This window comes from Diachasmimorpha longicaudata, chromosome 12 (assembly GCF_034640455.1).
Source record: "Diachasmimorpha longicaudata isolate KC_UGA_2023 chromosome 12, iyDiaLong2, whole genome shotgun sequence".
NCBI lineage: Eukaryota > Metazoa > Arthropoda > Insecta > Hymenoptera > Braconidae > Diachasmimorpha > Diachasmimorpha longicaudata.
The window spans coordinates 3,517,412-3,545,042 of NC_087236.1; the positions used below are offsets into that span (position 1 = coordinate 3,517,412).

At 31.9% G+C, this 27,631-nt stretch overlaps 1 protein-coding gene across 10 annotated transcripts in view; it reads left to right on the forward strand.

Annotated features, from left to right (window-relative positions):
• LOC135167851 (paired amphipathic helix protein Sin3b) overlaps positions 1–27,631 on the forward strand; it is a 42,697-nt gene that overhangs the window by 9,361 nt on the left and 5,705 nt on the right. For 3 of the 10 annotated variants that reach the window (XM_064131470.1, XM_064131472.1, XM_064131469.1), the window contains exons 2-10: positions 2,780–2,817; positions 4,306–4,595; positions 6,401–6,556; positions 7,752–8,480; positions 9,450–9,701; positions 12,104–14,027; positions 15,233–15,402; positions 16,089–16,283; positions 18,364–18,651. In XM_064131470.1, coding sequence (XP_063987540.1) covers positions 4,326–4,595; positions 6,401–6,556; positions 7,752–8,480; positions 9,450–9,701; positions 12,104–14,027; positions 15,233–15,402; positions 16,089–16,283; positions 18,364–18,651 — 3,984 coding nt within the window. In that variant the 5' untranslated portion in view covers positions 2,780–2,817; positions 4,306–4,325. Of the gene's footprint in view, positions 1–2,779; positions 2,957–4,305; positions 4,596–6,400; positions 6,557–7,751; positions 8,481–9,449; positions 9,702–12,103; positions 14,028–15,232; positions 15,403–16,088; positions 16,284–18,363; positions 18,652–24,811; positions 25,945–27,631 lie in introns of those variants that run through there. The other 7 variants (XM_064131479.1, XM_064131480.1, XM_064131476.1 and 4 more) reach the window with 7 other exon arrangements.

Sequence of the window (27,631 nt, forward strand, 5' to 3'; positions counted from 1 at the left end):
TTATTATCGATCTTTTTTTTGGTGGAAGGGGGGGGAGGGGGGGGGTAAGGGAACAGAGGGGGGAAGAGGGGAATGAGCGCATGAACTTGAGAGAATAAAAGGAAAATCGAGGTGGAGAGCGAGAAGAAAGGCATCATCGTATGTGTTGGGGGGGGGGCCCTGGCGTGGATTCTTTCGCTACGTGTGGAGAGATAGAACGTAAAATGACGAAAAGAAAATACAGTGAAACAACGGGGGTGAGGGTGGGGGGCCTAGTTTTTGAGATGAGATAGTTTTTTTAGTGGAATTTTGAGTGAAGAGAGAATTTTTTTGTGTGATAGTTTTTGGTGGTTTTTTTTTTTCCGGTGCGTGGGAGGGAATGATTTTTCGTACATCTCAGGCCTCGAGTCGTCAGCCGTCCCCCCCCCCCCCAAAGACCACCCCGGTATTTGGTTGTGATATTGTGATTCGAGAGGTTGAGATCGTTTGGGGAAGGAATTCAGTGGGTTTTGAGAGGATTTTTGAAGGTTTTTTGGGGGGCTATTTGGGGCCTTATTTTTGATAATTGTTGGGTGGAATTTTTTTGTGTGGAAGTTTGTGGCGCGGTTAAGTGTGTTATGTATTTACTGAGGAATATATTGCGTAACGGAGGAGAGCGCCGGAAAACGCGAGATGGTGTGCGGCACTTTGCGACATTTCTTGGATTTTTTTTGGGCGTTTTTTGAGGTGTTTTTGGGGATATTGTGGGGTGTGATGTGTTTGGGGTGTGTGTGTGGTGAGTTTTTGGGATTTTGGGAATTTTTCGGAGGGGGTTTTTGGGGGATTTTCGATGGAAATACATCACGCGTCCCTCCGCGCGCAGAAACACCAACACCAGTGACGAGTCTAACCAATACCGGGGGAGATGGGGGTACCCTTGCGCCCCGCTCATTTGCTGGCTCGTGGATAAGCAGTGATTGTGTGTGTGTATGTGTGTGTGTGTGAGGTTTCGCCGAGGCCGCTGGTTTTGCCGGCAAACTTTGGTTCTAGGTGGGGGGGGGGGGGCGTGAATTTTCTTTTGGGTTTTGGGGAATTTTCATGGGGGAATGAGGGAAGTCTTGGGGATTTTTTGAGTGATTGGGGATGTGGGTTTTTAATGGGCTTTTGGCTAGGGATTTTTTAAGTAATTTGAAGTTCTTTGGGATGAGGATTTTTTTGAGTTTTGGAGGAGAATTGGAATCTGATTGGTGGAACGTTGGGAAATTTGAAGAAATGATTGGAGATTATTTTCGAAGAAATATTTGCAAAATTTCTGGTGAAATATTCAGTGGCTTCAAGGGGATTTGACTGAGTTTAATGAGAATTTAATAGTAAACAATTGTCGATAATTTTGAAACATATTTTTGAAAGAGACTTTTGAAATTAAAAAAATATTTTGCTGGTGAAAAAATTTTTTTTGTTAAATTTTTTTTCAAAGTGGAGTCGTTTTTACTGAGAATTGAAAATATGGAAGAAACAATTGTTAGTTTATTTTTAATATAGTTATTTTATTTCAAGTTTACTGTACATAATTCAGAAGTGGTTATTGAAAAATAGAGAAATATTTTGTTAATAGGAAGAAATAATGAGCGGATTTTCGAGGAAAAATTTGTCAAATTTCTGATGAAATAGTCAATAGGTTCAAGTGTCTTCGACTGATTTTAAAACAAATTCAACAGTAAATAATTGTTAATAAATTTGGACCATTTTGTTAAAGAAAAATCCATTTTAACGTGAAATTTTACTCCTGAACTTTTTTTTTCAAATCGATCGTGCATTTTCCACTCAAAATGTTAAAAAATAGGAAAACAAATTATTCGTTCAAAAGAAATATCGGAACGTGTTATTTATGTGTTCACGTTCCTTATATCCTTCAATTATTAATTAATTTTGCATTGAAGTGAAGAAAAATGAAATAACAGAATTGAGGATATGATGACGAAGTAAATTGCAAAGAAAACAATATGAAATCGAACTCAAGACTTTAATTTAATAACAAAGAAATACAGATAGTTGATGAAAATTGTTAACGAAATGATTATTCAGGCATTTTGTTTCACGATTCAGGTTAACATAAAAAAATAACAGTCCTGACATTTTTAAACAATTATTATCTAATGTTATATGATTTTTTTTTTACTAGAAAAACGTAAATTTAATGCATTAATTACTCAAAAATTGTTATTAAAAGAAGAATTATTTTTTAATCTTCTCATATAATTTTGTCTTCCAATCTCTAAAATCTCAAAATCAAAAAAAGTCAATTGTTCAATGAAAATTCAACAATAAAAAACTGATAAATGAACAAAAAGTTTTCAAAAAGTCAACTCACAGCAAATATTCAAAACTTTCCATCTCCATTTCCATTTTTAAACTATTAATTTTCTTTTCAATGAAGATAAAATTGATGGAGAATATTTCACACAACAAATATAAACTAATAAACGAATAATTTAAACCCCCACATAAAAAAATTATTTAAAACTCACGAGTAATCGAACCGGATGTGGACTTACTTACAATTAATTATTTAAATCATCAACTTCCTGATTGAGCGACTTGAGTATTAGTCATCAGAAATTATCGCATTGACAGCTTCTCAGTTTGACAGCTTGACTCTACCCAAAACAATAATAAAGTTCCTCGAATAATATATCACATCAACTCAAGCGAATCCATCCAACAAGAAATGAAAGAAAAAAAGTTATAGGGAAATTTCTTATGCATTTAGAATTTTAAGAGCTTCGTGTGCATAAATAACGTCAGATATAATGTGTTTCAGGGCCGGTTGATTCACCTCGCAGTACCTACATCTGATAGGTGAGTCTCCATTCACCCTGAAAGAATAAACGAAGCACAATACTGAATGACAATTGAAAAAAAACATAAATCTTCTTGAAATTGCTGAGTTGAGGGACGAATGCTGCATCGTTTTGGAGAAATTGAAAAATACTGAAAGGCAAAAACTGTGATAGTCATATATATTCTTGAACTATTTCTATAATTACTAAATTTAGTTTTAAAAAATACTGGATCATTGTTGTTCAGATTGTTGAGGATTTTAAGTCTGAAGATATTTTTTTTTTTTTGTTAAGAGATATTTGAAAGAGAAGAAATTAAAATTGAGCATATTTTGACCAAAATGCGGCAAATGGAAGATTTATTTTGAAAAAAAAAGGAAAAACCTTCGGGAACAATTGTGAAAAACATTGAAAATACTGAAAAATTACTACTTCAACGTTGTTGATAAATTAAAAAATAGAAAAATTTCGGATTTTTTATTCACAGACATTGAAACTAGTGAAGAACAATTACTTAAATATTGTTTGCAAATTAAGAGATTGAAAAATGCAATTTTTCTATTTTTTTCAGTCATTTTTTAATCACTTTTGAAATCAATTTTTTCTCTTTTACATTAACAGTGAAAATCTTTACAAACAATTTTGTTAGACACTGAAAATACTGAAAAACACCAACGTAAACATTGTTCACATATTAAAAAGTTAAAAATTTCATATTTTCATTTATTCAGTCATTTTTATTGTCTATAAATTATTGTAAACATATATTATGGTATCATATGCAGATATGGTTTATACAGATATACCTAGATAAAAAAATTACTTAATCTTTAATGAATTATGAGCAATAAAACCATGAGTCAACTTATGTTTTTCTAATCAAACGAATATTGCATTAGACACGCCACAATGAATTATGAAAAATAAGAAAGAACTGTGTGTCATGTTCATGAAAGCTCGGAGAATAACGAGATAATTTGCCAACTACCTATTTGCAACAATTTCTCAGATGTTCCATAAATGTTAGCCATGACTAGTGAATATGATGATTGAAAGCATAGAATGTTGCAAAATAATTTTTATAGTTCTACCAATAGTTCTCATTTAATCAAATCTCATTCTTCACTACGTTCCTTCAACATATCATTTCTTTATAAATAAACGCTAGAAATAACAACAACAATTCCAAACAATTATCGATAAACGATGATAAAATATAAACAAAAACAAATAATTCAAGATAAACGACAGAAAAACGATTAATCATTCAAATTTAATTCAAAGAGTTGACTTCACAAATGACTTTGAAGACTTCTGTCGATTCATAATCAATAATTATTAATTATAATTAATGTAAACCTCTTCCTTTCGGATACTGAAAATTTATTAATTATAATTAACGTACACCTCGGCCTTTCTGATGCTGAAAATTTATTAATTATAATGACATCTTGTTTTCTAATGGTTATGAAATAAAATGATAATTAATTTTTTTTTATTATTTCAGATTTTCCAATGTAAATTGAAATGAAACGAGTTCGTGGGGTGGACGAGGTAACAACGCCAATAGGAGTAACACATAAGCATTTGGGAAGTATCAGTGGAGGTGGAGTAAACAGTGGCAATAATTTGGAGTATCACACTAGTGGAATTGTGAGTGGAGTTACGTCTGGTCAATCAGTGAGGCCATTAACGTCCAAAGAAATGCCGGGTAGTATACAGTTTGGGACTACCCAGACACAGCAGCAATATGCTGGGGCCATTGTCGTACCAGCGGCTGCCCCATCACCTGTCAAGGTAAATCAATTGTCATTGTCGAAAAAGAGAATTAACAATCGAATTTGAGGGACAATCGGTTTCCCCTAACGAGTAGCTCTGTGATTTCATTGGGTTTGGGGGGAGGAGGAGGAGGAGGTAGTCAATGGAGTTATGTCAATCCCAGGGTTTCGGTTATTGTCTGGTCAATATTCACGAAATTAAGGCTGTGACAGTTTGAGAAAGACCTTCCTCGAAGGACAAAAGGGATTTACAGAGGTGGTCTTGACCGAAATTTTACTGTAGTCCCTCAATTTCCAGATTTTTCCCAAATTTTTGGAAAATGGTCACCTTTGGAATCGCAATTCTTCCGTTAATTTTATTATTGTTTATGTTTAAGAAGGACATTATGTTAGTGTCTTATGGGAAAATTGACATTTCAGTTGTGGTCAACGATTAAAATATGAATTTTTGAAGAAATGAGAACAATTTTTTTTTTTTTTTAAATATCAGCTTTTTTCGAAATTTAATTTAGATAATACTTACTTTGTATGAATTCTTTCGAATTTTAATCATGTGATTAGTTAGAAAATTTGGCAGTTGAAAATATTTGAAAACAGATCGGAGGGTAGAATGACTTGAATCTAAATTTGTCAATTACATTAAACCAGATCGATCATTTCCTGAAATCCGGATATGACTTGTGTTTAAATTTATCACTTTCTTTATTTATATTGTGTAATAATTTTCGAAAATTATTATTCGTGCCTTTGATTTTGAGTCATTTGTTGCGGTTTTCATGATGTCTCGTCGATTCTGATGCTTTCTTAAATTGAAAAATTAATAAAATAATGCAATAATTAATTAATGCAACAAAAATCACATGTCAGAAGAGGTAATATGAGTGAGATGAAATTTAAAAAGTTTACTTTCATTTTCGTTCATGATTGCGAATAACCGAACGTCTGGGGTACAATAAATTCTCAAAAAACTTCCAAGAATTTTGTTTTTTGTAAAAATCATTTTTTTAAATCGTTTAATTGGGGAATACCGACGTAGGATAAATTGGTATATGATAGACTAAAGTGGATGCTGAAGAAAAATTGTAACAACAATTTTTTTTCAATTGTTTATAGAGAAAGTTTTTATCGAAAAATTATTTCAGACTAGAACAAAATTTGTTGGAATTATGACTACATTCGGTCTCTTTGAAAATCCAGAACATTTTCGCGAAATTGGGAAGACGAATACGAAATTCGCTTTGGAACGGATATTAATTAATAACTAAATCCCAACTCCAATGAAATTATAATTATGATTTCTTCAATCAACAACGGTACTCAGATAAAAATACTTTCAATGAATAGAACAAATAGGAAAATCAATGAGTAAATAAAAAATTAATCTACCACTTCCCCCAACAAAAGTAAAAATTTCATTTGTTTATTATTTTTCTCAGTTTGAAAATATTTCAGAAATTCAAAAATAGAATTAAACTATAGAAAATCGAGAAATAAATCGAAGGGTCGATTTTATCACATTTTCGCATCACTTTTATAAATTTTAGGACGAAAATTTCTTAATAATCTTCTACCAAAATTCAAAATTTCGACTTTTTTCTAATTTTTTATCTGAAATCTCGATTTCTGGTGATTTTTTTCTTGATTTTCAGTCGAGTGATCCAGTGTTTTTCGAAGTGATCAACGTCACCAACATTTTCTCTAACAAAATATCTGAATTTAATTAGTCAATTTAACAATAACTGTGAAACAGTGAATGATGCAGAGCTCATGAGTTGGATGTTGTTATAAATTTGTATGGAAACCATGAAGTACAAAATTTTCTAGGGTGCAGTGGGTGGTAATCACGGTACAACGTGTAGCAGTAGCAATGTGAACACTGGATTGCACGTTAGTACTGGTTTAGGTGTTGTACCACAACAGCCTATTCCAGGATCACATGTACAGTCATCACATTTGCAGCAACCAATGTTGAGGCACAAGGTATGAACGTCATTGTACTCATGAGCTCTAGCATGTTTTTTATGGTTTATTTGGCAAATATTAATTGCGTTACGATTATTGGCAATTGCTTATGTATTTCAATTAATTGATCATTTAATTATGTTGATAATTTTTCTACAAGCAAAACATACTTTACCACTTCATCAGACTCCATAAAATCTCTGAGATATTTATCGACAATTGAAAATAATAACAAACATTTTTATTTCGTTGGCAGCTTATTGTCTAGATCATTTCCACGTTTGTTTAAATTATTTTCATGAAAATGGTAATTTAATAACACAAACTGGAAAATAAAATAGACAGGACTTCTCTCGGTCTTTGAATTTCATTTATTTATTTGTTTGTTTTATAAATTCTAATAAATAAATGGAATTTATTAAAATGGTCTTTTAATAAATTCCAATAAAGTCAGTGATGACTCTGAGTCTCTGGACTTTTTATAATGATTTTATTATTTCCGCTTCGCAGATCTGAATTGGGATTTTTATGTGGAACCCTTGAAAATTGTTCTAAATCTCTTTTCTGCTATAAAATTAATTTTCCTTGAGACAGTGATTAATTTATTTGCATTTTATATTTCTCAAAGAATGAAGATCTCTAACTATTCTCGAAGAACCGACGAATGTTTAAAAACAATTCTGTGCAAAATGTCATTCATTACATTTCTACTTTCAAATTTACCTCACATAATTGCATTGACAAATTATCTTATCGCAAATAAATCGACAAATTTACATTGCGACTGCTCCCAAACTGCAAAAGACATTTCAATATCCTAAAAAAAAATTTGTTTATTTCATTTCGCCAAAGCTACTCTCACTATTTCTCCTCAAATCTTTGCCCATCAGTCAAAAAAAAATTATTTTGATAAATAAACATCTTCAAAATCACTGTTTAACGACGAAATTTCACAATTACTCACACGTGCGTCAGCTGAATTCGAAGAAACTCCAAAATAGACTCATAGATTATTTCCCAAATGTCTGTTAAAGTCACTTCAGGGAAAAGTAGTGAAACATTTTGTACGATATTTTACCAACAAAAAAAAGGCTTTCTACATTTCTCTTTATCCATCAGTTGGTCGATGGCAGAATTTAATTAAATGGAAAAATCACGTTGAATCGTTTTTAATTAACACAATTAACGAAGTAAAATATATTTATGCTTTCAGGTGCATACAAATACAGCAGCCCCATTAGCCCCAACGCCCCCAGCGAGTCTGAGCACCAGTAGTGGTTCTCAGCAACAATTTCAAAGGCTAAAAGTTGAGGATGCACTGTCCTATCTCGATCAAGTTAAATTCAAATTCAACGATCAGCCCCAAGTGTACAATGACTTTCTCGATATAATGAAAGAATTTAAATCCCAGAGTATTGATACACCTGGTGTTATAACACGTGTTAGTAATTTGTTCAAAGGACATCCTGAATTGATTGTTGGTTTTAATACATTTTTACCACCTGGTTATAAAATTGAAGTACAAGCCAATGAGCAGGGTTATGCATTTCAAGTATCAGTGAGTATGCCGAGTCCAACAGCAACTCATACAGCAACAATATCACAACATCATTGTACTGTTAATGTTGGATCACCACCAGTGGCATCACCACCAAGTCAACCAGCAAAAGCACCATCTGTATTGCAGATAATGCAGGGAACTGGAAATATACATCACTCTATTGCTAATAATGTTGCAAATAATAATTTGACGATACATTCGGGTGTACCATCACCACCACCAATACAAACTTATAATAATTCACATATTAGTGCAGCGCAAGCGCAAGCTGTTAGCCAGGCACTCAGCCAGGCACAGGATGGTGTACAAAATAGTGGACAGACACAACAGAGTCAACCCGTTGAATTCAATCATGCCATCAACTATGTGAATAAGATTAAGGTGAATATACATTATTTATTAATTATGGATAATGAGTAATTTTTTTAAATATTATTTTTTATTGTTGTACAATTTATGGAGAATATTAGGACACGTTCCGGTAGATTTTATTAATTAAAAAACTATATTATTGATTTTTTTTCTATTGATAACAATCAGAGGATGCGAATGAAAGAGAACGAAATTTAACGATAAAGTTTGGTGAATTTTTTGAAAATATTTTTTTAGGAAAAAAGATTTTTTGGTGCTTTTATCATTTAAAAAATTGCAGTTTTGAAGATTTTTTGTGAACGTAACACTTTGACTGATATTTAACAAGAATTCTGACAATTAAAAAATGAAACAAATATTGTTTTTATAATGAGATAATTGATTACGTTTTGTTTCTTGTTTTCTCTTTTAAATCCTCGGTTGTTATCATTGAGTAGGAAACAATTCTTCATTTATTTGAAATCAATGTAAATGGAAAGGAATAACTAATTAAGGGGGGGGGGGATATAATTCATTAACTAATTGTAGAAAATTATTCATTTTTAAGATTTTTTTCTATCATAATAATAGGTCCCTTTTCGATGAATTGTATTCATATAAAAATTAGATTATTGAATGAACAGAAAAGGCAATGAATTTTTTTTTTAAGTTTTTTTTGAACATATTTTTAAAACAAAAATTTTTTGATACTTTCGTCAATAAAAATGTCAGTTCTAAAATTTTTCTTCGATCATAATAGCTTCAGAAATACTTTTCAAAAATTCTCCCAACAAAAAAATAAAATGAAATCAATTATTCTCTTTAAAATAAAATAATTGATTTCATTTTTTTCTCTTGTTGCCTTCTTTTTGTAACAGAAAACTAAACATTTGTTTTAAACGTCAGTTGTTATCTTCAAGCACGATACAATTCTTCATTTATTTGTAATGAATGATAATGTAAGTAGATAACTCATGATCATTAATTTATGAATTACAGAATCGATTTCAAGGACAACCAGACAAGTACAAACGTTTCTTGGAGATTCTCCATACATATCAGAAGGAGCAAAGAAACTTGAAAGAAGCCAGTCACATGGGAACTGGTGGTGGAAGTGTTCCGTCTGGTGGTAAACATCTGACTGAGGCGGAAGTTTACAGTCAGGTGGCCAAGTTGTTTGAGAATCAGGAGGATTTACTCGCTGAGTTTGGACAGTTTCTGCCTGATGCAACGAGTCAACAGAGTGCGCTGGTGAGTTTTTTTTTCTCTTTCGATTGGAGCCTCAGCAGATTCCTTCATTCTTTCATAACATTGAAAATATCAAATGTTCTCTTCGTGTTTGTCACTCTTGATTTCGTCAACAATTTCTTCGTAACGATCATCGCCGAATTTATTTAAAAGCTCCAAAACTTTTCGGAATCTGCAACTGTTATTGTAGATAAATCAGTAATTAAATGATAATTAAATATAACTTTTTTTTTAAATCATTTTGACGAGAAGTGATATAAAAAATTGCTATTGTTAGAAAAACAATTGTTAGTTGATCATAAACTTAATTGCTTTCCAGACAATTCCTTAATTAATGGAGATTTCTAATTTATGTGCTGAATTCTAACATTTCTATCGTGAAAATTAGAAAAAAAATTGGGTTGAAAGAGTTTTTAATGCATTAATTTGATTTGATTAGTTGTAAAAGTCTTTGTAGTATTTCAAATGGAAAGAAATGGAATGGAAAATAGTAGAATAATATTAACAAATTGAAAAATTCTTATCGGGAACTTGCTATAAAATAATTTAGTATTTTCATCAGTAATTAACAAATAGACTAAAAAATCTAGTAAATCACCGTCGAATATTTCTCTAATGTAATTTTTAACTGTTTTTTATAAACGTAATTATTTAATTAATTTAATTCTGATTTCACTCCAACGAAAAATATTTTGAGTCTTACGGTTTTTGTTAATTCTCGTGAAAAATAGCAATTTCCATAAGAGTTTGTTTGAAAAATTATGGATTAATTAAAAATACAAAGAATCAACTTTTTAAAGATTTTTAACAATTCATTAGGCCATTAGAGAATTTCTTCAAATTTTACAAAGCGAAATTTTCGTGAGATTTTTTTTCGCAGTTATTAATTTGCTCTGCAACAGATTTTCTGTAAACATTTGCCCATTGACCTTAAATTTTATCATATTTATTGAAAACTAACAAATTATCACAATCGATTCAACATAATTATCAACTGGTCCCTAAATTCCTTTAAGGGGATGCACCGGTGAAATTAAAAAGTTTTTTCTCGCATCAGATGGACATTGAACAAATGTTGGTATTGGTGGAGGTACCTTAAAAGTGGAAGAAATTACTGGAATAGGGGCGAAACGGGTCGGGCAACAATCAAAATACCGATTTTGCGTTTTTTTTTAATTAAAAAATGTCCTGGGACCACAATTTTCATTGAATTTGAGTGCATGAGGTCTCAAAATGTTCGAAATACCCCGAAGTACAAAACTAACGATCAATACACCTTAAGAAACACTTTTTTTTCCATCTAATTTATTTTTATTTCGGATTAGTCAGTATCATTATTACATTTATTGATATTCTTTCTTATTAGTAGTCTTAGAAAATGAGATTATGATTGTTTCATAAAATTTCATGATTTTCAAACTCTGGGGATGACACATTATCATTGAATCAATCGAAACAATCCTAGACCTTTTCCCCTGAAAGTCAATAGTTGAAAACAAAAAACAGGAATTAATTAAGAAAAATTTTTGGAAAATCTAATCATAAAGACTAACTGGGCCTACATTACCATATTATTTACAACAAATGTAGATTCTAAAATTCGCTTTCTGCGAACATAACCTCTGTTCTCTTTTTTTTTTTAACTTTCCGTTGATTTTTTACGGTTTCTCAGCTTCACATCAAATTTTTTTGATGACACTTGTTTCTGATTGTGACTGGGGTTGTCACATATCATATTTGTAGTCACTGGGGCTCATGTTTCAAATACGAGAGGTACTGTATTCCATCCCCAACAGGATAACAGTTTCCAGAAGTTTAATTTTCCAGATTTTCTTTTCCTAACGAATTTTTTTATTAGAAAACTATTTAATTGACGAAAGAATATTTGCAATGATGAATACAAAATTTTCACAGACCAATCACAACAAAAAATCGAAACCATTTATAAGTCATCGTAAATAATCCCAAAAATGATAAATTAGATCATAAAAAAAGTGTTTCGTATCGATTGAAACCTAAACCGGATCCTCAGCTTCGTACCCCGAAGTATTCCGAACATTTTCAGACCTCAACCCCCCAAATCCCCCGAAAATTGTCGTCCAAAAACACTTTTAAATGAAAAAAACGAAGAAAATTCACATTCCAACCCTTGCCCGACCCGTTTTACCCCCAAACCACCAATTTTCCTTCATTTTTATGTCCCCCACATCCACCAAACTCTTCAATCCCCTTCAGATCCGAGAAAATCTCAATTTCACCATATTATCCCCCCATAAAAATCACCACTCTCTTCATCATCACCCTCACTACATCAACTCATCACCATTTCACCCCACACCCTACAAACAAATACCAAAAATTCTAAACAACATTTTCCCTTCTCCATGGTGCCTAATTGGTGCTAGTCTGCAATGTTTCAGGGTAACAAAACAACGGTAAATGATCACGCAGCAATCGTTAAAAAGCCACTGGTAAAAGCATCCTACAACAATACAACATCACAACCCCGTGATCATCGTGAGCCAGGTAATCCCGGTGGTATTGATCGAGATCGTGATCATCGTGATCGTGACAGAGATCGTGAACGTGCTGGTCCACGTGATCTAAACAATACCCAAAAATTTGGCCACAGTACAGGTCAATTGAAGCGGAGTCCCTCATTTCCGACATCAGTGTCAACCGGTAATTCTCATCATCCCCCTCACGGTCCTCCACCACCGAAGAAGCACAAGGTATCAGCATCGGTGAGAGACGTTACAATAGCAGAAGCTGGAAAATACGGTAGCCTTAATGACTACGCATTCTTCGATAAAGTACGAAAGGCCTTGAGATCACCAGAAGTATACGAAAATTTCCTCAGATGTCTAGTTTTATTCAATCAGGAGATAGTATCGAAGAGCGAATTGATTCAACTGGTGACGCCCTTCCTGGGTCGTTTTCCCGAGCTGCTGAGATGGTTCAAAGAATTTTTGGGTCATCTCCAGGACACGACGAGTATAACATCGACAAATTCCACGAGTACCCTAGTGGAGTCGCTTCCAAATAATGTGGTGAGAAGCCATCAGGATCGACCTCAGGGTGATTTAGCAATGGAGATTGACTACACAACATGCAAGAGACTTGGTGCTTCCTACTGTGCGTTACCAAAGTCCTACGTACAGCCAAAATGCTCTGGTAGAACACAGCTGTGTCGAGAGGTGCTGAATGACACGTGGGTATCATTTCCAACGTGGTCGGAGGACAGTACCTTTGTGACGTCACGAAAGACACAGTTTGAGGAGTTTATTTATCGTTGTGAGGATGAGAGATTCGAGTTGGATGGAGTTATCGAGACAAATGCAGCGACGATAAGGATTTTGGAGGGTGTTCATAAAAAAATGGGTAGAATGACGCAGGAGGAGCTCCAGAGGTTTAAACTTGATGATTGTTTAGGTGGTTGTTCACCTACGATTCATCAGAGAGCGTTGAAGAGAATATATGGGGACAAGGCACCTGATATTATCGATGGACTGAAGAAAAATCCAACAGTTGCGGTTCCAGTTGTACTCAGGAGGTTGAAGAGTAAAGAGGAGGAGTGGCGAGAGGCCCAGAAGGGTTTCAATAAAATTTGGCGAGAACAGAATGAAAAATATTATCTCAAATCACTCGATCATCAGGGAATTAATTTCAAACAAAATGATGTCAAGGCATTGAGATCAAAGAGTTTATTCAATGATATTGAGACACTCTGCGATGAGAGAAATGAACAGAATGACAGTGGTGATGGGCCAGGAAGTGGTCCACACATGGTGCTTTCTTACAAGGATAAATCAGTTATTGATGATGCAGCAAATTTATTGATACATCATGTTAAGAGACAGACTGCGATACACAAGGAGGATAAACAACGAATTAAATTATTGTTAAGGCACTTTATACCTGATTTATTCTTTCATCCGAGACAGGAGTTGAGTGATGATGAGAGAGATGAGGATGATGATAAGGAGGAGGGTATGCCAAGTGGTTCACAATCGTTAACCACAAATTCATCACCACTTGGATTGCAAGGGTCGAGAAATAATAAAACATCACCCTCACCTCCTAATGCCAATATCAAGATCGAGGGGGATATTAAAGTACCTGTTCATGCATTGTCGACTGATCCGGATGAGGCATATACACTGTTTATGGGATCTAATAGTTGGTATTTGTTCCTGAGGTTACACCATATACTGTGCGAAAGGCTGACGAAGATGTACGATAGGACTATTTCTCTGGCTGAGGAGGAGGCTATGTATAAACAACAGAGAAAGGAAGTCGCTGCTGTTGCACTCAGGTTAAAACCAAAAAGTAAGTTTTACATTTATCCAAATTTTTTTTTTTTATTTGTTTAAAGTGTCCCGGAGTTGGATTATTTACAATATTCTCATTTTACAATTTATCTACATGATTTTAGTTTAAAATAGTGAGTCTGTTAAATTTTTTAGTTTGTTTTTTCTTAATTTATATATCTTGTGGATGTCCTTGTGGTCAGTGGCATTTGCAAAATTTGTTGTAGTTTACAGTTTCGAGCAGTTGAATTTTGTTAAATTAGATATTAATTTTGAATGAAGTGTTTTGTAAGTTTCTGGGGGTTGTCGGGGGATTAAGGGAGTGAACGTTGAGGGGGGATTCGAGTTTTTGATGGTGTGTTTTGGCGAAGAGCTTTAGCTCTAGGTTTAGCCAGTTTAAAGGATTTGTTGAGGACAGATGGGGTGGGAATTGTATTAGATGTTTATGGTTTTATTTTCTTGCGAAAATTGAACTTCGATAATTGGAAGTCATGTTGGGGATAGTTTGGTATTTGCTGAGTGAATTGTTTCTACTAAATGAATGATTTTATATAAAAATAGTTGGTATTTAGTATTTTTAACAAAACGAAAAAATTAGACCTCGACGGAATTAACTGATGTTTCCTTTTTTCGCTGGTATTTTCAAAAATAATATTGATAATATTAAAAAATGAAGTCTTTAAATGTTAAGTATTCGAAGATTTAGTATTTAGTCGGCAATTAAACACTAAATAATAAAATATTTAGTATTTCGTTTTGCACTAAATATTAAATACTTTTTTACTTGCTATTTAGAAATGCGTCAAGCAGTAAATAACAATATTTTCTGTTTCTATTGATAGTCAATACAAAATACTCAAATACTTAATCACTTATCACGTGTAAAATATCAAAACCGAAAATAGTAAAATCTGTCTCATCCAAGAATTTTCGTGTTCTCTTGAATTCAGAAAACTAAAAAAATAGACAATTCTTATCCATAACATCTTTTTCATGATTAAAAAAATTTGTTATAAACCCAATTTCGTATTATTAGTCATTCCCTGAGCCACTCTTCCTACGATAATTTGATCGTTCACTCCGTAACTTAAATTTTCTAATTAACCCATCAATTAAAAACCACAAAATAGGCTCCTCCGTCCAAAAAATGACCTGCAAAAGGTCGATTATTGTCCATAATAAATAAAATAAGTGATTCTAATGAATTTAATTTTCTTTTTCTAGATGAAATAGAAATAGAAGAATATTATCCAACATTTCTGGATATGGTGAAAAACGTTCTCGATGGTAATATGGAGAGTACGGCGTATGAGGACACGCTGAGAGAGATGTTTGGTATTCACGCGTACATGGCATTCACCCTGGACAAAGTTGTGTCGTACGCGGTTAGACAGGTAAGTGTTCGCCAAAAAGAAAATTCCAAAACTTACAATTCTAGAAATATAAAAAAATCCTTAGAAAGTTTCCTCTAAGAAAAAACAAAAATTAATTGTCATTAAATATTCATCTACTTGAGAGAAGTATTTATTTTTCAAAAACTATATTTCTTGGGTTGAGTCCGTGCAGAGAAGCTTAATTACCTTACGATGATGACAATCTTATTGCTCCTGAGGATGACAATGTTCCCCAGAATTTTAAATAAACTCCACTAATGATTATTTATTTTTATAAATTTCTGATTCTCTAAAGAGAAAGATTTCCAGGAATTCTTTAATGCTCACAATTATTGAAGTAGTTTATTAATTATTTATTTAACCTGATTATCTTCTAAGACAATCTAATTAACATCATTGAGATCTAATGAATGTTGCTATTGTTATTAGTTTACTAGAGAAAAATATATTATTCAAGATATAAATATTTCTTTGAAGTAATTGAATATTTGGGTGAAATAATTATTTAAATTTTGGATTAATTTATTTTTCTTTGGTATTATATCTTGTTTTACACCACCTCCTTCTACTCCTTTCTTAAACTAACTAATAGGCTATAAATAACTTTTCAAATTGTTATTGATGTAGCAGATACGGAAATAATTATTTTTCAATTTATTAACGTGATTGTTGAATTTTCACTTCAGCTCCAGCACCTAGTGACGGACGCCCCGTGTCAAAATTGTATTGACATGTTCCATCGTGAACAGAGGCAACCACAGGAGAGCAGTGGCGCTGGAGGACTTTGTGCAACCGCTTATTTGAGGGTTGGAGCCGAGGCCGCGTATCAAAGGAGAGCTGAAGCTGCTATGGCCAGTGAAAACTCTTATAAAATATATATTGTAAGTACATTTAATTTTACATCGATCCATTAACGATGTTCAGGCAAGATAGAAAAATGCCAACAAACTTCTGACAATTTTTTTGAATCTTCTGAGATATATTTGGACGTCGTCTGCGGAGTTTCAGATTTTTGAAAAACGTCGTTCGAATGCAATAAATTATTGAAAACAACTGTTTTAGGGAAAAGTGAAAAAGTGAAAAAATGGCACAGGTCAAGCGAAAAAATGTAATCAATACCAAGAAATTTTATTCATCTGGGAGAAATTAACAAAAACATCTTTGAAAAATATAATAACACCCATTGAGAACGTTTTTCAGTCGTTGTTAACAAAAAAAAAAAACACTAAAAAATTAATTTTGCGCGCGCGAAGTTCAAAAGCGTGATAATATCGCAGTTGATTATTGGGTAGAGATAAAGACGATGTATTCAAAAAATTTTTAAATGATTTCGTGGATTTAATATCTAAAAACAATATGGCAGATAAATATTAATACACTGAGAACAAATGTTTTTGCCGACTATCCATTAACGTCAGGGAAGTTTTTATTTTTTCAATTCTTTATTTCTGAATATAATAAATAATTGAAATGTCATTTGAATATAATAAATAATTGAAAACAGCTGTTTTAGCCTGCGTTCTCACGATCAAAGTGCAAAAATACCACACGTCGAGCAGAAAAAATGTAATCAATACCTGGAAATTTCATTCATCCGTGAGAAATTAACAAACATATCTTTGAAAAACATAATAACACCTATTCAAAACGTTCTTTAGTCGTTGTTAACAAAAAAAAAAACACTAAAAAATTAATTTTGCGCGCACGAAGTTCAAAAGTGTGATAATATTGTTGTTGATTGTAGAGTAGAGATAAAGGCGATATATTTTAAAAATTTCTGAACGATATAGTGGATGTTAATATCTGAAAATAATGTGGGAAATTAATATTAACGAGTATATTGGCAAATTACCATTAATAAAGCTTATAAACTATTCATAATCGATGTCAAACGACTGATTAAATAGTTAATAATATAATTTTTATTATTCACACCGAACATTTGTGAATTAATTTCTATTATATTTACGTTATTTATATTATCGTTCCGTCTTTTCACACCACTTTATTAACAAATCAAAAGAGTTTTATATTCCCTTGAGGTAGCGCTTCCCATTAAAAAAAAAATTCTCACAGAGATTTTGGTTTGAAGTTAAGTGAAGCCAATGAACATAAAGACTAGACTTGATATTATCCCATACTTTCTGTGTACAAAGTTCAAAACTCCCTCACTTATATGTTTCCTTTATGATTTTCTAATAATCACCAGCAATTTCACGGAAAATGTGTCGGGATCAAGATAACTCTGCAACAAAAATACGACATCGACCTGACGTTGCCAATTCTGTCTCGCAAATTAATTATTTCCCATTCATTATTAACAGTGGAATTAAAAATGTTGCAATGCCCCACAGCCCATGTGTACAACAATTAAATATTGATGAAAAAAGTTATTTGACTACAGAAAGGGTCAAATATTCTGTAAATATTCATTCGAAAGAAACAAACATTTCGTCATCGCCTGAACATCGTTAATTGGAAATATTTAATTAACTGAAGGAATTCGATTATTTTTACGAAATATTTTTTCAAAAATATGTAATAATTTTATTTCTGTATTTTGACTCGGTTCATAACTATTAGTATTACTCAAATCGTTGAATAACTAAAAAGTTTGAGAAAACAATAAAAAATAGGATAAATTACTTTATATTGTTATTTAAAAAATTTAAATTATCAGAGATTTTTGTTTTGATTTGAGTAATTTATTTTCAAAAACGAGAGTATAAAATCTATTCGATATTGCGCTCATGCATTAATAAGGAATTAATTTATTACGAATTATTATTCTAATTTTTTCAATTTTTTTGGAAGAATTTAATGTAAAAAATCTCAATTCCCAGTCCCATCATTGTTGGACTCCTCCAGAAGTTCCTTAAATTATCCTAGAACCTGACACAACTCAATTTCCCCCCAAAAATAAATGACCTATCTTTAAAATTACCTTTATTTTATTTTCAGTATAAAAAAGAGTGTAAAATGACGATAGAATTACTGGACAATGAGAGTGAGGATACCCCAGAGGGCTGCAATGATCGTGAAAGAGAGGATGTTAATACATCTGAAAAATGGTCATCGTACGTTGAGAGATACTCAACTCCAATAATCCAAACCAGTCTAAAGGATACACCAACATCACCAAATAATGAGACGAGCAATGCAACGAGCACCAATCATCCTGTGAGTAGCGACCAGGCAGCAAGGGGGGGAAGGGGCAGAAAGCGCAAGAACACTGACATTAACAAGAAGGTATAGGACCCACGAGCCTTTTCATTAAAAAAAAAATCATTGCCGCCATTGTAGCTTGCATACATTCGTTTATCCCGTAATTGTGAATTGCAACCGACTACGAGAGAATAAGCTGACAATATCAATATCTCAAGTGCTAAAAATAATCATTTCAAGGGACGTTTGAGTATCACTAAGAGTCCTCAGTCATGTGAATGGACATAATCATGTCATTTGTCATTTTTCACAGTATTTTTTTTTTTTTTTTCATCGATAATATTTCGTTTGTCGTTTGACGTCACCTATCGTCTGTCGCTCTCACTCCGTTACGACATTCCATTTGTCTGTTAAATCATGGGAACTCAGACGTATTTTCTCATCCACATTTTATCGTTTGGGTGTTTTCCTAGTTTTGTCGACCCCGATTCAGTGACGAAGTGGTGAAGCGAGATAATTTTGTTCATTTTTCAGTTCAGTTCGACGCGAATATCTCGGAATCGGAGGGAAATAGCCGAATTTTTGTTATTACAGTTTTTGTAGAACTCAATTCAGACAACAAAAAAGGTTATAATAAACATTTTGATATCTCCTCGGGGTTACGAGATATTCATCGAAAACTGATGAACAGACGAAAATGAGTTTTATTATCGATTTATCAATTCGCTACTGGATTTATTGTCATTCACTAAAATTGAGGGCTGAGTTGAAAATCGGTGGTGAAGTGGTTGAAAAAGTTCTGGTATATCTTTTGGGAAAATATCGCTGAAATTATTGAACATTGAATATGACAATTTGAGTAATTCCTATTAGCAAATTCGAGGATTATCGAAAATTACAAAAAAATTCGAGTAAATTCGGTCACATTTCAAGCTGCATTTTTTTCCTCAAATTAATTATCGTTTGTTTAGATAATATGTCAAAAAAAAAGAATTTAACGCAGTGTCTTATGGATAATATTTCCGTTGTAGAGTAAAAAATTAAAATCTACATTTTTAATCATGAAATGTAAAAAAAATCCTGGAATTTTTTGACATTTCGTTAAACAATTCAAAGTTAAGGAAATAAATTCTATTTGTTTATAAGAGGGAAGTGTTTTCAAACATATTAACATTTTTCGAAATTTCATTTAGTTATTGATTATGTCAAATTTTTATAAAGAATTTCATTCACGAGATTAGTTGGAAAATTTGGCGACTGAAAATCTTTAAAATTAGCGTATGCAGTCGGTTAAATATCGACCTGAGGGCAGAGTACTTTAAAGAAATAATGTCCCTGACATTTTTACATTTTTTCTCCACTGACATTTATCAACAGATAAATTTCTCAATCCATTCCAGTTATTTCGCATATATTTCGTATTTATAATTGACGCTGATAAAAGTAATTAGTAACTTATCCAATTGCTGAATAACATATGAGGGAATCGTCAACCGATTTTCATTCCTCTTGACATTTTTCAATAAAGTCATTAATTTCAAAGATATTTTCCGAACGATCAGTGAGAAATTTATTAGTGAAGTGCCAAGACCATGAGTCGATTTCACTTAAGGATGAGTCGTAAAAATACTTCGTAATCATATTTTATTTACGAAGGTTTCTTTAGAGGCGAGCGGAGCAAAATAGAACACTTGAACGCCACCAATTAAGAAGAGTTCATTATTTTTCAGTTGATGATTAAATAATTGTACTTTTACAATTCTGTTTTCTCCTGCAATAATACATTTTCATCAGTTAAATTCCCTTATGGACTAGCGCTACATTATTAGGTCAGTGATGATGCAGTTTTGATTATAATCGTAGTCATCACATCTCCAGAAGCTCATTAAGCTCATTAAATTATTCCATCCAAACTTTCCGTGATTCGTTGAATCGATTTTTGGGGAAAAATAATTCAGCAAAAACCTCAAAAAAATATTTATCTTTGAGATATTTTTCTATAAATGCCGACTTTGACGAGAATAAAAAAATAATCCGTCATAATTCAGTCTTCAGTTAATTTTCCAAATAATAATTACTCTTGTCACTAGTGTCTCCTGTACATTCAGAGTATTTAGGAACATAAATTATTCCTCGCAAAATTTTTGACACTAATAACGATATTCGTATGAGGCACACATTTATTACAATTCCTAAATATTTTTTTTTTCGAAATTGTCCGTCTACATTAATCATTATTAACAATATAGAACTGCCAATTGACCACAAAATCAATCAAAATATTTTGTATTCTCATCAATTTACGCACAGACTGATTTTCAAAATATCATTTGTAGATAAAGATAATTTATTTTCGATTGTCGACCCTTTTTAACGAATATCTCAGAATCTAAGAAAGATAGCAAAATTTTTGTTATAACCTTTTTTGTGGAGCGAACGAAGTACTACAACAAATGTCATTACAAAAATTGCGCTATCTCCCTTCAATTTCAAAATATTGGTCAAAAACTGTACGGCAACATAAGTCAATTTATCTCGCTACTGATTTAGCTTCATCAAAAGAAAAATTAAAAATTAATTAATTAAATTTGATCAGCATTGCATATGTTGCTTCTCCATCACTAGAACCTAATTAATAATTAGTAAATAATATTGTAGAGAATATGCTGAAAGGTCATTGGACTCAGTGATTGATTTTGCTCCACTCACCTCTGCAACCTCTTAAACTCACGAATATTTATTAAAAATTACTGAAGTTGAGTTGACCTTCTTCTCCACTTCACTGCCACATTATATTACTCACTTCCTGTTCTCTCATTGGCCACTTCACTGCAGAATGCATTTCCTCCTGCATTCGCTTAAACTAACCGAGAATCGCAGGTTCACTGATCGAGGGTTCGTGTCCATCCGCACTCGTGGGATTCGATTATTGATAAATCATTAGCTTTATGGGTCATTAAGATTGAGGCAAACGCTTTCTCGCCCCTCTTTTATTTATTTATATGATATATTTTATCACTGGCTTTTTTTTTTAATCTAAGACACATTTGTTTCGATTCTAATTGAAGTACACGATTAGACGACGATTTAAACCCAATGATATTGATCTTGAGGACATTTTCCTCTCGGGAATATTTGATATCGGTTACCGGGACAATTCGTGGTTTGAGGGTATCCAAATGGTCGATTGGAAATCGATGGAAAGTCATTTAAAGAGTCACAAAAATACGGAGCCAGAAAAATAAGTTATTTGAGTGGGATAAACTTCATTTTACTCGAATAAACGATTCATTTAATTTAAATAAAGTTTTTATTATTCAAATATGATGGGATTAGGATCTTTAAATATTTATTTTCATAAAAGTTATTCTATTCGTTTGGTAAATTAACAAATGATCGAAACCTAGATTAAATTGTTTAAAAACTGTCGCACTTGGAATCGTAACTTTTTCCTCGATTTAATTACCTTAATAATTTGCTTTTTGGGAAAAACAAAACAATTAAAAAATCAGAGCTTATCAACATTTCTATTGTATTTAAAAATTAAAATATGATTTTTGGGTCTTTCAACGTAAAAAAATCGCTCAAGCTTTTAACATTTCGTAACAGATAATTTATTTATGAGAAGGAAATGTTTTAAAAAATATTAATTGATCCCATAGTGAATATTAATTTTAAATACGAAGTTTTTCCTATTTAACTCATGTAATTATTTAAAAAATTTGACAATGTAAAATATTCAAAAACATCGTATTTGATCGGTAAAACACCCACATGAGGATTGAGCTCCTCTAATTAATATGCAGATATCGAAGGTCAATATTTTCTACGCAACGTGAACTTGATCCTTGAATTCAAGAGTAATAATTTTTTTAATGAACATCTGGCGACATTGAGTGACTCATCAGCTTCAGAATTATTCCCTCAAGTTAATTATTCACATCGCAATCAAGACTGAATCATTTTTATATTCTCAAACCAATGAAAAATTATTTTTAAATCGATAACAATTTATTAAGTCGCATATTTCAAAGGCGAGTGGCGAGGACTCGCTTCGGTGCACGTGCGATCCTCCGGTCGAAGGGCCTGTAATCAATCGTAATTAATTATCAATTGATGTGCTGAATAGTCAGTACTAGTGAAGGATTGAAATTTGATGCTCGTTGAGGGCATTGACCTCTTAAATTTTAGTGAAAATGACTCGAAATTGTTCAAAATAAGGGTAAAATTGCGTTTCTAACTGCAGCATGATCTGGTTAAGTCTTATTTTCTCCTCTGTGTTATTACTCTGGGTACAAGGTTTATTTGGATTTATTAATAATAATTTTTGCATTTATGTGGTGAAACGTAATCCGATGGTATGAAATGCTCGTTAATTGGTCGATTACCTCTGAATTGAAATAATTCAATATCTACGATTGCGAAAAAGTTTTTGAGATGTAAATGTTCTCTGGAAAATTGATTCGAGCATTTTTTAATGTCAATATTTGGTAAAAGATATTTTAAAACTCCAAGAAGTTTCAAAAATTCTTAGAATTGCGCTTCAAAAAGTTTTAGAATCGAATTTTCTTTCTCTTTTTAATTCGTAATGCGGTTTTCTTAAAGAAGAAATGACTAAAACCAGAATTTAACTGACAAAGTCTCGTGAAAATCGACATTTTCATTGCTGTAAAAAATTTTAATTTGAATTTTCCATTATTAATTGTAAAAAAGTCAAGATATTTTTTATATAAAAAATAATTTAGACTTTTGTAAACACAAGTTCTATTGTTTTTTATTAGGAATAGGTACGTTCTAAATTGATTAACAAGAAAAAGTGCGTTTTTATGATTTTTCTCGTTCAATTACTGTTGAAAATTGTTGACAAATGATTCAACTCCAAAAAGGGACTTCCGAATAAGAAGCAAAAGTGAATCTTAGTATTTTGATTATCAGAAAAAATTATTAAAACCAAAATTTAACTCAGTCTCGTGTGAAAATTGGCGTTTTTATTAGAGTAAAAAATTAAAATTTGAAATTCTCATTATGAAACGTAACAAAATCAAAATATTTTTTTATATCTGCATAAAAAATAATAAAAACTTTTGTAAATACAAGTTCTATTATTTTTTATAAAAAATAAGTACGTTGTGAATTGATAAACAAGAGAAAATACGTTTAAAAAATTTTTTCGTCCAATTACTCTTAAAATTGTTCCCAAGTGGTTCAACCCCAAAAATGAACTTTCGAAAAAAAAACCCCAAAAACGACTGTCTAAATTACACACATTTTTTGTCCATTTTTTAGTCTCCACCAAAATGTTTACCAAAAGTCTGTGAAATTTCTAAATTCATTTTTGCTCCGGAATTCTCCAATTTTCCACTAATAATTAAGAACAAAGGCCAAATATTGCACACAATTCATTATCCTGATTATCAATTACAATAGTTCACTTCAATCGGCAGCCGATTATCACATCATAAAACTATATTTTCAATTCTCTCAAAATCGTCCACAAAATCCATTTAACCACATTATCGTCAGCGATAAACCACTCATTATCGATACAATCTCCTAATTAACGAAGCAAATCAAATCATTACGATTCACCTCTTGAATGCTGGTTTCGTCTTGCATGTCATCTTTCTCCCCCTCGAGAAAGAATCCCCCCAAAATCCTAAAATGCGATTAGACACTTCTCCACGACATTTCAGTTAATCATAACCTGCAAAATGGGGGCAGTAGATGGATATCAATGAGGTGAATGAAATGGTAGGAGATGATCGAACAATTTTACATTTTTATATTTTTTCTGATTTCTTGAACCCACGAAACGCAGATAAGTTCATGGTGCCATTAAAAGTCAGGGAAATTCTCCACTTCCACAAAGCAAAATCTGTCTTCAAGTGACCATACGACGTACCATCAGAATCAACTTCAATCAAATTATTTTCAACGATAAAATAATTATTTAAAAAAAAAAAACAAATTGTTAAACTCAGTCCAAGACCATCACTGAGCTCACAAGATTATGTTTTTCAAGAAATAAACATTTCATCCTAGAAAATAATGAGATGACAAACTTGACTCTGATGGCAAACAACATGGCGACTTGAGTAAATTTCTAAATGACAATTTCTCTGACTTGTTCATGGATGAGGCACCGTCCAGGCAATCGTACTCTTCTCTCCCATTCCCATCTTCCATAAATTTAACTTATACTTTAACCGAAAAATTAGTGACGCGTGTTGTTTGACACGTGCAGGAAAATAATTGTAATGCAATGAACGTCGAGGAGAGGGCTGAGCGACGAGTCGGGGACAATTCACACTCTTGTTGACGAAGCGAGCTCAGGGCAAGCAACAAAATAATAATGAGAAAAGTATATCGCGTGCAACAGTACAGGAACGATAATTATTGGAATACCGATGAGGAGTCAAACAAGCTAATGAGTTTCATTCTCATTCATAGTTATAAAATATGTACATATATAGATACATAATAATTGAAGAAAAATCATTGACTTGTGTAAATAGAATTTTTTATACGTATCGAGTTAGATAATTAAACGAGTAGAGTCTCCGAAGTAATTTGTAAGGATAAAATTGAGAAAATAATAAATGAATGAAAGCAAGAAAACACAAAATTCATATTCAAAAGACGAATCTCTTCGTGTGACTATTTCCATCGTCACTGATCAATAGAAAAAATGTTGTTATTTAAATAATAGAAAAATTCGTACTACCCATAACATCGTACTGTTCAACACCACCAACGATTGATAAATGTAAAGGGAGAAATAATATTTTTTTTACACAAACTGTGTGGATCTAAAAAGCACTTAACTTCAAAAATAGATTTAAATAAAACTCAAGAATCAATAAAAATCATAACTACAAATTTTTGCAGTATCATTATCATCTAGATATCTCGACAGCTCCGAATAAATTTTTTTTTAATCTTTTTCTACGAAATTTTTTCAAAATGCTGGTGGAATAACGATTAAAAATTTGTGGAGACGAGAGGCAATTTAAATGGCAAAACAACAAGTTCAAAGTAACTGGATAAGTTTTATTTTCTATGTAAGCTAAACCAGGAAATAGGTTTTTGTGCAAAGTTGAGGGGGACACGAGAGTTTTAAACGTGTCAAGTGATAATTACTGTTTAAAGAATTCTTCTTATTTTTTCTTGAATAAAAAAAAAATTAAATTACGGAAATTTAATTGAGTGTCTTTCTTCTGACGCTTTGTACATGTTCAGAAGAATGAAAAATCGTCCCAGTGATAATGAAAAGTGAAATAAATAAATAAAACGTACAACTTTGTTACACGATGCAAAGAGATAAATAATCGCACAATTTGGCATTAAATGAGGAAATGAATAGACGAAAAAAAAAAATTGATAAATGCTCATAACTTTGCACAACCGCCCCTTCCCCCCCCCTGCCCCCCATTCCGATAGAGTGAGAGCCGAAATTGAATAATAGAGATCGTTTTCCAATATTTTACTTTTGATAATTCGGGCCAATGTGAAATTCAGTGGTGAAGTATTTTTTTAAATTTTGTATTTGTTGAGAGGATAATTCAACGTGAGAAAAGTCAAATTCTCGTGCGATAAAAATAATATCCTAACGTTTCTTCTCAAAACTATTCATTACTGACATAAATTATCTAATTAACATAAAAATGAATGAGTTAATTATCGAGTGAATGACTTCCCTCAATCACTCGTTACAGAGATTATTTATAATAAAAAAAAGTGTAATATTCACTTATTATTTGTCACTTCACCCCCGAATCGATCACGAAAAATAATGAAACAATAATTAATGTTATTTCGGTGCATTCTCGCACGTTCAATCCGTCTGGACGTGATATACTTCCTCAAAGTACACGAAATCGTGAAATCGCATAGCTTAGAAAGAAATGTAAAATAAAAATCACAAATTTATCGGACAGCTTTAGATAAACGAGACGTTTTACTGAATAATTGATCTTCACCTGCCGCAGGACGTGCGGGATGACATGATATTAGTTAATGAAAATCGAGACTATTTTTTTTTCCTCTGGGTTTAACAAATAAACGTACTGACACCAGTGTGAACCTGAAAGTTTGAATCGAGACGACAATTGCATGTAAATAGAAGGAAAGGACATCATTGCTACATTTCATAAGGATTTTTCTATTATTATTTTTTTTCTACTTTTTTTTTCTTTTTTGTCATCATCGACACGAGTCACTTGTATAAATATTTTCATCGAGACTAGTCTGTCGTCCGCACTTTCGAGTTTTAATGTTGAAAGGTGAAACTTGTGAACCTACGAGAAAAAAAGACAAACAAAGTTATGATTGATTAGATATTATAATTAATTGAAATTCGAAGACTCCCCCCCTCTCTGACCCCGTCATTTTCCCTTTATATAAACGAATTTTAATCTCTATATATATATAAGATATATATATATATATATTTTGTAACTGTAACTGTATATGAGTAAAAAAATGATATAATGATATAAATAACAACAATATTGTATAGAAGAGAGATATTGAAATACATGAACGATGCTTTTGAAAAAAATATATGTTATCGTCTAACATCATTTTTGTACCACTAAAAAAATTTCATATTTTTTGCTTTTTGAATTCATTTGCTTTCATAGTTTTAAAAGAAACTTTTGTCAAGTGGTGAAGAAAAGAAAATTAGACAAAAAGGGTTTGTGGATATTGTCCTACAGATTTTTACCGAATTATCAAGTTCAGAGGAAAATGTGAAAAAATTATTCAGATTTTTCTCTGAGCAAAATAATTTGGACAATTTTTTTTTTCTAATTTCCCTTCATCACTTGATTATTTAATTATGGAAGGTTTTGTGTTTTATTATCTATTTCATTGTCTTCATATATTTTTTATAAAGCAACCATGAACTTTTGTTAACTGAAATTATTTCGAATTATTGACTGAGGCATTTGAGTTTTCTTGCTTTTATTTTCTTTTATTCTACTTTTGTTTAATTACTTCGAATGAATGTTTTTCTTACTTTTGTCTTGTTTGCATTTGTTACTCGTTTATTTCATTGATTTAT